We start from the raw sequence: 12708 nt of genomic DNA, 5'->3' as shown, positions 1-12708 counted from the left end.
CACAGACGCAGATGCAGACGCACACAGACAAACGCAAACACGGACACATGCAGACGCAGACACATGCAGACACAGACACATGCAGACACACACAGACAAGCGCAGACACAGACACATGCAGACACAGACAGACACACGCAGACACAGACAGACATACAGACACATGAAATACAGACACAGATACAGACATACGCAGACAGATACAGACACACCTGCTGTGCACACTGTAGGACATTGTTGATGCTTACAGATGACATATGATGGAATGCATCTGTAATCTTCTATCATTCAAGTAAAAAATTGTGATTCATTTTGTTGCTAAATTGCAATAAAATCAATTAGTGTTCTGAATTAAATAATTAATGTTAACATATCTTTAAACATGCATGAAAACACTTGCAATGGTGACATCATAAGCCATCATCAATTATGTTTTCCCTTAGATTCCTCCCTTAACCGCAATAAATAGAGGGGGAACACTATCTAGGGTACACATACTGACATGACACCGCATTGGCTGCGGTGGGGAGAAAACCCCACCAACCCTGTCTCAAGGCCTAACCCTAACCCTGTCTAACCCTAACCATGTCTCATAGCCTAACCCTAAGCCTGTCAAACCCTAACCCTAACCCACATAACATCTAACCCTAACCCTCATAGCATCTAACCCTAACCCTAACCCACAACCAGGCTGGACGGCCACACAGAACCTGGCTGTTGTGACTTTGCTGCTGTGACAGAGACAAATACATTGTTCATTGTATAGGCTGTATATTATGATGATGATGATGATGATGATGATGATGATGATGATGATGATGATGATGATGATGATGATTAAAGTGGATAGGTCCATATCTGGTACCTAGTAGGTCTATTCAATGTTGACCTATCCAGGTGAGGCGAGTACACACCAAAACATGAATCCATTTGATCAGATGAGCAATATCCGATCATCATGACCATAACAACGTGAATCAACCACGAAACGTAGTAACACCTACCCGTCGGCCTGCCTACCTACCTACCCACCAGCCTGCCTGTCCGCCCACCGGCCTACCCTTCCACGCTGATGATGCTACCTGCCTTCCAGCCGCCTGTCCACTGCCAGACTACCCCCTACCCTTATCCCCTCATTAAATACCCAAACCTGCTCTGCTTGTCCGACTCTGTATTCGCGCCTGGTTCCCCCGTTCAGTGCCTAACAAAATGTTTTGTGCCGGTGAAGGGGGTACTCAGCTGAAAAAATATTTTAAAGGGGGTACACTAGCAGAAAAAGTTTGAGAACCACTGCTCTACAGTACAGTTGACTGACTTGACTTGGGACAAAAACGTGCAACCACCAGCTGGCGGCGCTATTTTCAACAGTTCCACGTTTGGTTTCGGTCCAACACCATTTATGTCACATCCTGTTGCCTCAGAAGCGATTAGCCACGAGAAGAACGCAGAGGGGCTAGACGTCAAGGTATGCTATCAACAAGATACAGCGGTTTATGATATGGAATGGCACATATACGTTCATCTTGGGCAATAGTTGGACAACTATACATATCCTCGTTTCGTATAAGCTAGCTGCTGTTCGTTTAGTTAGAATTTTTTTTTTTTAACTAAGTTAAAAGACATGTGGAACTGGGTGAAGGCTAACCGCTAGCTAGCCATCCAGCCATTGGCCGCGCCCGTGCCCGTGCTTTGTCCAGATTTATTTATAAACGTGTCGCTTTGCGAGGAGGTTCGAGGCATCGACGATGATGGTTTGACGACAGGTTTACCATTGTGTTCGTTTTGGCGTCTGTAAGACATCGCTAGAGGATAATTGCTAATCGCTTATTTATTTTTCCTAGGTAGGCCATGGCTCGCGGGCAGCAGAAGATTCAGTCCCAGCAGAAGAACGCCAAGAAGGCGGCAGACAAGAAAAAGCAGGGAGCCCCGGATCAGAAGACCACAGCCAAGGCAGCCCTGGTCCACTCATGCCCCGTCTGCCGGGTAAATGTAGATCGATACTGGATGCGTCTGTGTGTGTTTCTTGACTGATTGGAAATGGGTTGTAAACGTCCTGTATTCCCTCCTCCTCTCCCATCTAGACGCAGATGCCTGACCCGAAGACATTTAAACAGCACTTTGAGAGCAAGCATCCCAAGTCCCCAATGCCTCCAGAGCTGGTTGATGTGCAGGCTTAAGGGACCTACTCCAGGGGTGAGATGCTCATCGCTATGCATGAGTTGTAGTGTGAATGTGTGGATTTGCTGTGATCATTATAAATTTATAAATTAGCTTTCTGTGTTATGATCCACAGACACTCAATTACCATCATGTGAATGCTGAAACTACGACTGAATGACATTGAAGGACAAACACTGGGACCCCCAGCATTATTGGACATGGATAGGAGGAGGAGGGGGGGAGGGGATTTGTGTAACAATGATCTAAAAGGGGGCAGAAGCACACCAGCACCCCATCTCTATATTTATTTTGGGTAACAAAACATCAGAACATCTTTCTCACCATCTTAACTTCCACACTGAGGTATACCCCCCACTGTCATGGCTCCAGATCACCCAAACTCCTCTATGAATCTTCTCTACTGACACCTGGTTTCCCTAGGCTGCTTCCTTCACGTGTGCTTGACAGAACGCTTCATGTTAAATGACACGTTTAAAAGTGTTGTCGTGTTGCTGTTTTTGCTACCTGGCTAACCTGTGTAATGATGTCTGCATACTTTCTTCTGCAACACGTTTTGTATACTTTGTATACTTCCCAGAGTTATGATCATTTCAACTGTGAGAATGGCATCACTGTCTGAAGGAAGGAAGTAGCCCAAGGACTGATACTGTTGTGTTTTGGTCTTTGTACGCTTGCGTTAGGAACGATAAATATTGTTTTATTGTTTTTGATCCACATTGTTATACCTTTGTTGCATTTGACCATTTCAAATAAATTGAGTGATATATTTAAAACATTCCTCTGCCCAGTTGATCCATTCTGAAGTAAAGTGAAACTGTATGAGGGAATCGGTCCTGGTTCATCCCAGCGGGAAGTTCATCACATTTCACTCAGTCTGTACTGACTGAGACAAATGTATCTAAAAAAATAAATAAACATTTTTTAATTATATGCAAGATATAGCTGTACACGGTGTGTTCAGAGATCTTTAACAGGAATTTTGTTGCTAAAATACTGTCTACACCCCCCCCCCCCCCCTAGAAATCTGGGTGGAGTTTCCCGAACACTTTGTGGCGCCAAGATCATCTCAAGTCCCATGTATCTCAAGGCCATGGATGTAAAAGATTATCTTGGTGCTATCATGGAGCTGTCGGGAACCTCACTCTTGACTGTTGAAAAGGACTGTACTTGGTGTGTATAAGACCTATGTAAATAAACAGCAAAAAAGATTACTGATGATTTTCCATTGTTACTGAAAGTGTACGGGTTAAAAGTATAATTGAAGTCATCTAAAACAACTGTTGTGGTTATTCATAGTTAAATAAAGACAACATGGTCGTTCATTATTGGGTTGAATAGTCATTCTTTACACACAGAAAAATGGACACAACAAAATGGATGGGTAGTTTCAGATGATTATACTTAACAGCTTTAGATTTCATACTTGGTATTACAGCAAAGGGTGATATAGCCCAGGTTCTGAAATAGATATGAATGGTTACATGAAGGAAGTAGGGAGTTTTATCAGTCCAATATCAGATGTACAGGAGATACAATGGCTGTTGTTTATAAATCTACTTTAATATTACACTCCACCTCCAAATATTTGGTTGAGCCATATTCTTAATCGTCATATTCTTAAACGTCTTACAAGATAGTTGCTATCAACTATAGCTTAACTCACTAACTGCCAAAGATTTTCGGAACACTCACCACCGCGAGTGCCACGTGTTTTATGTGGTATTAGCAACAATACTTTGATTGGCTACAAAATGCAGCATCATAATTTATAAATTTTTGGTCAATAAAGTCACCCTTAGCACTCTAGAATGTTGACAATTTGGGCGACTTTATTCATCCTCGGCACTAAATGAGTTAAGAGGTTACCCAGTTTATATATTTTGGAAAAATGTGATCGTAAAACATTTGGAATATGATCTCATGGTGTGAAATAGCTTAAACAGATGGGCTACAGTAACATGAGTGTCACAGGCGGGTCTTACAGGAGGCACTGGCATCACACCGCATCCTTATCTACTCTGTCACGTGCGTCAACGAGCTACATCATGTCCTGATATGATCCATCAGATGGCCCAACAAGACAACGCCACAGTGCCTCGGAAATAGAGACAGAGCATCAACGTTAACGCGCTTGACAGCCGAGACGCACGCAGAGCCTTTTGACAGACGCGGCTGATTAGGACACACAAACTGATTATAGTGGGAGAGATCTGTTTTTCACCTCGACAGTCTCGCTCGCACGCGCGCAGGACGCGGCGTTAGTGTCAGAGGCATCCGCAGGTCTTGACCACCATGTTGCGATGCTTCTTGAGTATGACGTTATTGTTGTCGTCGTAGAACAGAACAGAGATGGGACTGAGCTTGGTGGGAGCGCAGCATGCTTTAGGAACCTCATCTGGCTTCAGGAGATGAACCTGCAAGGACAGAATACACACACACACACACTCCTTCACACACATACACTTAAACCATCTCTCCTTGCCTTCTTAAAATGAATTGGAGAAGATGATCTGACCAGTTCATGATTTAAAACACTCACAGGTGCTTCTAAAACCAGTCAATTGTCCATTTTGGGAGAATGTGCTCAAAGCGCGGCCAAACTAGGTTGAAGCTAGCTGACACAGCAATAGCTCACAGATTTCTAGCAATCTCAAATACAAGTTATATGAAGAATGTCTGTTTGCAAGGGGAAATTAAAGGTACATTTTACTCTAACATCAAAGTTGTACATGTTTTTAAACATGTGTAGAGTAGTTCTTTTCCATTCATTTGGGGTTGAGGCATGTAGTTGAGTCCACACAACCGATGGCATGGGACGTTACTGGTGTGGACAGTCTCTAACATTGATGTGGGTTAGGCAACAGTCTCTAACATTGATGTGGGTTAGGCAACAGTCTCTAACATTGATGTGGGTTAGGCAACAGTCTCTAACATTGATGTGGGTTAGGGTTAGGGAACAGTCTCTCTAACATTGATGTGGGTTAGGCAACAGTCTCTAACATTGATGTGGGTTAGGCAACAGTCTCTAACATTGATGTGGGTTAGGGAACAGTCTCTCTAACATTGATGTCGGTTAGGGTTAGGGAACAGTCTCTCTAACATTGCTGTTGGTTAGGGTTAGGGAACAGTCTCTTTAACATTGATGTTGGTTAGGGAACAGTCTCTAACATTGATGTCGGTTAGGGTTAGGGAACAGTCTCTAACATTGATGTTGGTTAGGGAACAGCCTCTCTAACATTGACGTCGGTTAGAGTTAGGGAACAGTCTCTCTAACATTGGTGTTGGTTAGGGTTAGGGAACAGTCTCTCCAACATTGATGTGGGTTAGGGTTAGGGAACAGTCTCTAACATTGATGTCGGTTAGAGTTAGGGAACAATCTCTAACATTGATGTCGGTTAAGGTTAGGGAACAGTCTCTCTAAGATTGATGTCGGTTAGGGTTAGGGAGCAGTTTCTCTAACATTGATGTGGGTTAAGGTTCGGGAACAGTCTCTCTAACATTGATGCTAATCTCAGTGCATACGGACCACTAGCTGGATCATGGCGTGGTTGGTGGCGTTCATACAGGATCCCAGGGGGTAGAGACATTCTCCATCACAGTAGAAGGCAGAGTAGCCTGTCGGAGCCAGCACCCAGTCCTAGTGGGGAGATGGAATACATCCAATAAGCTTTTACGCACATCCACAACATGGTCTTGGTCAGGTGGAACTCAGGTCATGGAGGGCCAATGCGAGGTGACAGAGAAGCCCAGTGGGGTTTACCTGAGGGAGACCAAGTCGGTCCAAACTCTGTTTGGGTCAACGTCTTAATTAAATCACCGGAGCAGCATAACAGTTGGAGCTGACACTACCTCTCTCTTTTAAATGATACATTAAAACATATCAGAAAACACTGAAATGAATGGACGAAGTGAAGGAATGAAGGAATGTGACGAGGTGCAATGTTCACTTATGGCATCATTATCTATATTGCAGGGTTGAAACAAAACCAAAGGTCACCTTCCATCCCAGGTCACTGAAGCTGACGTACAGTTCATGTTTCTTACAAGCCTGGCGCCCGCTGGTGGCGTGGCTGTGATCTGAAAGGGAAAGCAGTGCAGTCTAATAGCTGAAACAGATGCCCCACTATATCCAGATAAGAACATGGATACTATAAGATGTCAAAGGGACAGTGTTTCCTTGTAGTCTATGGGCCAGGAAGAGACTACAATGCACACAGATTTCAAAATATTAATTTATAATTATCCGTACAGTGCCTTTGGAAAGTATTAAGACCCCTTCATTTTTCCACATTTTGTTGTGCTATAGACTAAATGTAAAATGGATTAAATTAAAAGAATCAATCCACACACAATACCCCAGAATGACAAAGCGAAAACAGGTTTTTAGACATTTCATGTCTAAAATGAATGTACATAAGTATTAAGACCCTTTGCTATGACACTCTTAAAATGAGCTAAAATGCAAAAATGTCATCCACAAATCACTCAATAAGTTGAATTGAGTCCATCTTAATGCAAGGATAATAGTTAATGTAATTGTTTTATTAATATCTTTGTTTTTATAGGGTCTCTGATTTGCATAGGAATCAATTACACATTGTGTGGATCAGGTTCTGGGTCTGAATACTTTCCGAAAGCACTGTATAACACATTTATGTAGACTGGGTCGCTTAAAGAAGTGCTGAAACCAAGCCAGACAAGACAAAAGACTAATGTTTTCCCGACAACTTCATCCTACATCCACCTGGCTGCAACCCCACTCTTGGTGTTGTGTGACCTCACCGTGAATGCTGGGTACGGGCAGGTCGTATTTTGTCTTCTTTTTGCGGGGGTTGGGTCTCAGAGCACGGGGTGGGCGACAGGGGGCCTGGCTGGCTCTGAAAAAGGTCACCATGAAGGGCTGTTTGGAGCGGGGTCCCCTACGACCCACCAGCCCGACCCACCCAGCCGACAGGGACCGGTCTGATAGAGACAGAACAGTTTGGGTTAGGGTCAGAGAAATACCCCACCAATCAACAAATGAAAACATCCATGATATTGTACTGGGGCAGTATTCTGATTCCAAACATCTAAAATCTGTGAATAAATCAGCTAGACACCTCTACACCTTGTAGCAACTAATAATGTAAAAACTGGTAATAATGTGATACATTTTGTATTTATAATGTAATAAAAACTCTTGTGATCCTGAAATCATCACTTATAGAAGTTGGCAGCAATTGGCCCATAAAGTTCAAGATAATAAAATAAACAATGTGCCAGAGGAACCAACAAACTAGCATGGTACTGTCAAATGGTTCCCCTAGTGGTTAGGAGTGCAAGCTCACCCTCCTCTGTCTCCACATAGAGCCGGATGCCCAGGTTACTACGGGGGTGTAGCAGCCAGCGGTTGCTGGCCGAGGTCACGTCAAAGGCCAGCCAGCCCTCCTGTCCTGCGGGCACCGACTGTATGTCCATCAGCACCAGCTCCGGTTCTCTAGGGAGTTAAAACACCACAGCAACATAAGATTATCCTCTCATCCTGTGAATAAAAACTGAAGATACAAGATACAGACAGACAGATAGACAGACAGATAGACAGACAGGCAGGCAGACAGATAGACAGAGAGAGAGAGAAAGACTTGAGTAGGAAGAGTGGCTTGAACCTGTGTCTGTTCTCTCGTTGGATCTCATAGACGGAGATGTGCAGGGTCCGGTTGGCCCTCTGGCCCATGGTCAGGGTCTTGTAGATACGGAACTCTGCAGCCGTGACCGTCTCCCCCTGAGGGAGGGGCGTGAGGTCAAAGCGGAACTCTTTCCAGTACGGCCGGGGCTGCAGCAGGTCTCGCTCCTGCTCCACTGAGAGAGTGACAGAGATACAGAGATACAGAGAGAGAGAGCGAAGGAGAGAGACAGAGAGAGAATTTAACATAAAAAAACATCAGCATTAGATAGAAGGACAAGGTTAAAATGCACGACATGTTGCAAATATCTGATATGAATGGAATGAATAGCAAGGGGAGTGAGAGAGAAAAGAAGAACAGAAGAGGGAAGGTGTGGAGGAGAAGGGAGGACTGGAAGATGAGTGACTGAGTCACTGAAAAGGAAAAAAGGGAGGAGAGGAAAGGAGCAGACATGGAGAGACATAGTGGAGAGGGGAGGGAGAGAGAGAGAGAGAGAGAGAGGGGGGGGGAGAGGGGGAGAGAGCATAGCAGTAGCGGCTGGTGCCGTTCAAGATTTGGCAGGACGATTTTTTTTTTTTATCTATGAGCATGGCCTTATTTCTACTACAGCATATTGGATGAATCATGCATATTCATTCATATATCCATTCACCCAGCTCAATGTAACAGATCGGTTTAGGCTATTTACATACCCACCCCGGGCATGATACTCGAATTTGCCCAACCTATACCCATCATGATGATGCTAATTAAAGTGAATAACACAGGTGCACAGGAGAAGAGTTACATTGGAGTCTCACTACCACATTTTGTGCACTTGCACTAGCAGTGCGAGCTGTAGCTTATGCTTCCATGAGCCTACTAGATAGATCAGATCCTTTGATTGGGATGGGGAAGATGTTAATTCATCCTGCAAGAGCTTTGATAGGTTGGAGGACATCCTCTGGACCTACATTGAACCACAAGTCAATGTAGCCAGAGGAAGACGGAAAATAGCTGTCCTCCGGCTACACCATAGTGCTACCATAGAGGGCGCTGTTGAAACAACAACTAGACCTTCATTGCAAACCAGTGTGTTTTAATCAGGTATTTGGTGACATGCGATTTAGGAGTAGTTTTATCTAAAAGTTTTTTTTGTTTTTTTCTTCTGAAATCACTGGTCTTCCCCTTCCTCCTCTAAAGAAATCTCCACTGAAGCATAGTGATAGTACAGATGGGACGGAGAGAGAGAGAGAAAGAAAGAGAGAGAAAGAGAGAAAGAGAGAGAGAGAGAGAGACAGAGAGCATAGTGATAGTGAAGGGGGAAGGGAGAGAGAAAAAGAGAGTGAGGGGCAACAAAGAAAGATGGAGATAGGCATGTACGATACACACATGCACACACACACCCACCCACCTGCGCGCACACACACACACACCCTCCCACCCACCCTCCCATACCTACCCATCCACACACACACACACACACAGGCACAGGATTAGCCTTAGCCTTAGTGTGTGTCCTTGTGGAACCCTGTGGAGCAGTGTGACACCCACGGCCGGGCCTGCAGTGTACAGTAATTAGAGGCACTAAGGGGCCTGGACCACAGCAGCTGCTCAACACACACACCACTAATGACAGCTCTGAGAGTATTTTTAGACAAGTCCACAGCGGTATTTTCATCTCTGTTCGGCCATTTTCTCTGTTTCTGTGTGTCAGTGGGGCCTGTAATTGGTCCCAGCTGTGTGTCTCATACACACTGTCCACTGGCCTGAAGTGGGTCTGACTGATAGGGTGTGTCCTATAGGCCCGTTTGATTCCAACATGCAGAGAACTATATGTGGAAACATGTCTCGATTGGACATCAATAGCAGGGTAGTTCAGTGTATCTTATCATACCAACATCATATCCATTGAAATATGAAATGGAATGGACTGAGATGACACGCCTACCTAAGTGACACAAATGTAACATAATTATGTTCGGAGGAACTTGGACATTCATTGTATCACCGCTGAGAAAATGGCTGCCCAAGAGAAATGATGTGGAATAATGTTCCCACGGTACGGAGGTCTGAAGCCAGGAGAGATGGAGGAAGGAAGCGATCGGGAAAAGGATGTTTAGTTTTGAAGCCATGACAGATAAACATCAGGACTAGGTCTACTGTCTGGGTTGGTACAGCACAGGAAACCCTAAAGAGACTGACTGTTGCCAGGTTGGTTAGGGGGGAGGTTAGGGTTGCTCGGTTGGCCATGGGGAGGTTAGGGTTGCAGGTTGGAGTGGTCTCCGCATGGGGAGGTTAGAGTTGCCAGGTTGGCCATGGGGAGGTTAGGGTTGCCAGGTTGGTTAGGGGGGAGGTTATGGTTGCCAGGTTGGAGTCCAAACACATTCTTGTCTTTATCTGATAGGCCAACGTCTCGTTTGCAGCATAGATAATGGTTGGTGCCACCAACACTGCTCATAGATACCTACTGATGGAGTGAGCAGGCTTTCATTCCAGCTCAGCACAAGTTCAAACAGATTCGACCAATGAGCTGATGACCAAGACCTTGATTCGTAGAATAGGTGTGTTAATGCTGGGCTGGAAGAAATACATGCATATCCTTTCTGTTCTCCATGACCACATTGGTGACCTCCCCTTCAACAGCAGCCAGTCACTGACCCACTAGCCAATGTGTTGCCGTTAAAACCATCTAGATGGACCACAGATCTAAAGACCATCTAGATGGACCACTGATCTAAAGACCATCTAGATCAGGGGTGCCCACACTTTTTCAGCTTGCGAGCTACTTTCAAAATGACCAGGTCAAAATGATCTACCTACATTAAAAAATGCTAAATATATATTGCGAAATATATACATGCAAATGCATGGTGACACGTGACCCGTAGAAGAGAAGCGATCTCAGACTGGCCGCATTGTACGTCAATCAAGTGGCGCACTCGCACTGGCTCAATTGCCTCGTACCATGCTGAAGCACAAATGCACTACTCTCACGATCGACCGGTCGATCGTAATCGACGTATTGGGCACCCCTGATCTAGATGGACCACTCATCTAAAGACCATCGAGATGGACCACTGATTGAAAGATCATCTAGATGGACCATGGATCTAAAGACCATCTAGATGGACCACAAACCTAAAGATCATCTAGATGGACCACATATCTAACGACCATCTAGATGGACCACAAACCTAAAGATCATCTAGATGGACCACTGATCTAAAGATCATCTAGATGGACCACTGATCTAAAGACCATCTCGATGGACCACGGCTCTAAAGATCACCTCCATCTCACACACTCACCCAAGTTGACGAAGCTCATGACCGTGTCCGCCTCGCTGACCACCGTGCCCAGGGGCGGTGTGTGTGTGCTGAGCGTGGGCAGCGCCGCATGGCTGACGTGACTCAACCCGTCCAGACCCCCGAACCCCAGCCCCCCTCCCGGGGCGATTCCGTTTGCCTCGTCCCCCTCTGCCGCCACGGCGTGGTACAGGTCCAGCATGAAGAGCGGGGCCGAGGACGGGGGCCGCAGTGGGGGGTGGGGTCTGGGTCGGCCCGGCAAGCCCAGGATGGACAGAATCTCCCGCTGCATCTCCTTCTTCTCTTTGCCACTGAGGCGGCGGAAGCTGGAGTGGACGACCCCTTCAGCCTGCTGGCTCCACAGGCAGAGCAGCAGGGGAACCAGGAGCAGGGCCATAGGGACCAGAGGGAGCTGGTGTCTGCATGTGGACTTGTTGTTGTTACGGCTGCTTCGTCTTCTTGTGTACAGGCAGGTGTGGGTATAGGGGTACGTCGTTCTAGACTTGTCCGAGCACGCGGTGCTCAGGGAGGGGTTCGAGATGTCCTCTGCCATCGCTGGGGGGGGGGGTGGTGTTCTGTTCTCTCTACTGTTGGACCACGTTCTAGGTTCTCTTTGATCTCTGTTGTCGCTGATTCGCTAACTCCTTCAGACCTCGAGAGTTCAAATCCTACTACACACAACCCACCATGAGAGGCTGTGAGTGTGTCCTGGTTTGGTGAGAGAGAGAGAGAGAGAGAGAGAGAGAGAGAGAGAGAGAGAGAAAGACTTGACTATGTGCACCTTACTGTTTGTCTTTTATGTATGACAGAACGGTCACAAACAAATGCACCTCTCTGATTTATGTGCTATGTGTTTAGATCAACGGTAGACACTGAGGGATATGTTTACGTCTCTCTCATTCCCTTCCCGCCTCTACCCCGTCTACTACTTTAATCTCCAAACCACCGCTTTCTTCCTCCTCTACCTTGATAAGACTCTATTCATGCGACGCACAGAGAAGAAAAAGAGTGAGAGCACATAATTACAACTTGGCATATTCATGTGTTTGGATGAAAAACAAACAATGCTTTGAAGAAATAAACTTGGAGAAGGTTCAAAGCAGGAAAGTAAAGGGCAGGTGCTACCAAGCTCCCTACGGGGTGAAATTTGAGATGCGACCTAAATTATTAGACAGGGTTTCAGTCTAATCAGACTTTAAAAGGATAACAAGGGAAACACCACACCTGCTGTGCGTCAAAGTCAATTTCCTGTCAAGCAACAACTTTGTCCCAGGTAAAGTCTTCAGCAGAAGAAGCTAAATTCTACAGCTCTCAATCAGTCATATTTAATAATCCAGGATTCTTGGTTACTTTTTATCCATTCAAGATTCTTGTTCTTTCTGTCTCCACCTTTCTTGACCTTTGAAAAGGAAATTCCCCCCAAAAGTTTCTTGTGTCGTTATAATCCTTTGAAAATTGATGTACGGCTTTGGTGAGTCTCTCATGCCTTGGTGAAGGTTAAGTAGTTACTCCGCAACCGAGAGGTGATTTCCATCAACATCCATCAGAACACCTGGTACAGATGGAGCCCAACATCA

The 12708-nt window shown here is 45.4% G+C and overlaps 2 protein-coding genes across 5 annotated transcripts; one reads left to right on the top strand and one right to left on the bottom strand.

The window, feature by feature from the left end:
* The first annotated feature begins 1419 nt into the window (after nucleotides 1-1419).
* Nucleotides 1420-3503, top strand: LOC310812503 (zinc finger protein 706). Of its 4 annotated transcripts, none has more exons than XM_083681094.1 (4): nucleotides 1420-1465; nucleotides 1842-1983; nucleotides 2082-2193; nucleotides 3202-3503. In XM_083681094.1, the coding sequence occupies exons 2-3, from the start codon at nucleotides 1849-1851 to the stop codon at nucleotides 2175-2177; spliced, it is 231 nt and encodes a 76-aa protein (XP_083537220.1). In that variant the 5' UTR covers nucleotides 1420-1465; nucleotides 1842-1848; the 3' UTR covers nucleotides 2178-2193; nucleotides 3202-3503. The 4 variants fall into 4 exon arrangements, with proteins under 4 accessions (XP_083537220.1, XP_083537217.1, XP_083537219.1 ...); XM_083681091.1 differs by having other exon boundaries at nucleotides 2294-3503; XM_083681093.1 differs by having other exon boundaries at nucleotides 2272-3503.
* A 27-nt stretch (nucleotides 3504-3530) lies between these two features.
* Nucleotides 3531-12708, bottom strand: bmp8a (bone morphogenetic protein 8a). Its single transcript, XM_083681090.1, has 7 exons — nucleotides 11135-12708; nucleotides 7827-8019; nucleotides 7509-7657; nucleotides 6964-7143; nucleotides 6179-6258; nucleotides 5708-5818; nucleotides 3531-4595 (listed from the first exon to the last, which is right to left on the bottom strand). The coding sequence occupies exons 1-7, from the start codon at nucleotides 11682-11684 to the stop codon at nucleotides 4446-4448; spliced, it is 1413 nt and encodes a 470-aa protein (XP_083537216.1). The 5' UTR covers nucleotides 11685-12708; the 3' UTR covers nucleotides 3531-4445.

This window comes from Argentina silus (assembly GCF_951799395.1).
Source record: "Argentina silus genome assembly, chromosome: 11".
In the NCBI taxonomy this organism is placed as follows: domain Eukaryota; kingdom Metazoa; phylum Chordata; class Actinopteri; order Argentiniformes; family Argentinidae; genus Argentina; species Argentina silus.
This window is presented reverse-complemented; position numbering and strand designations above follow the sequence as displayed.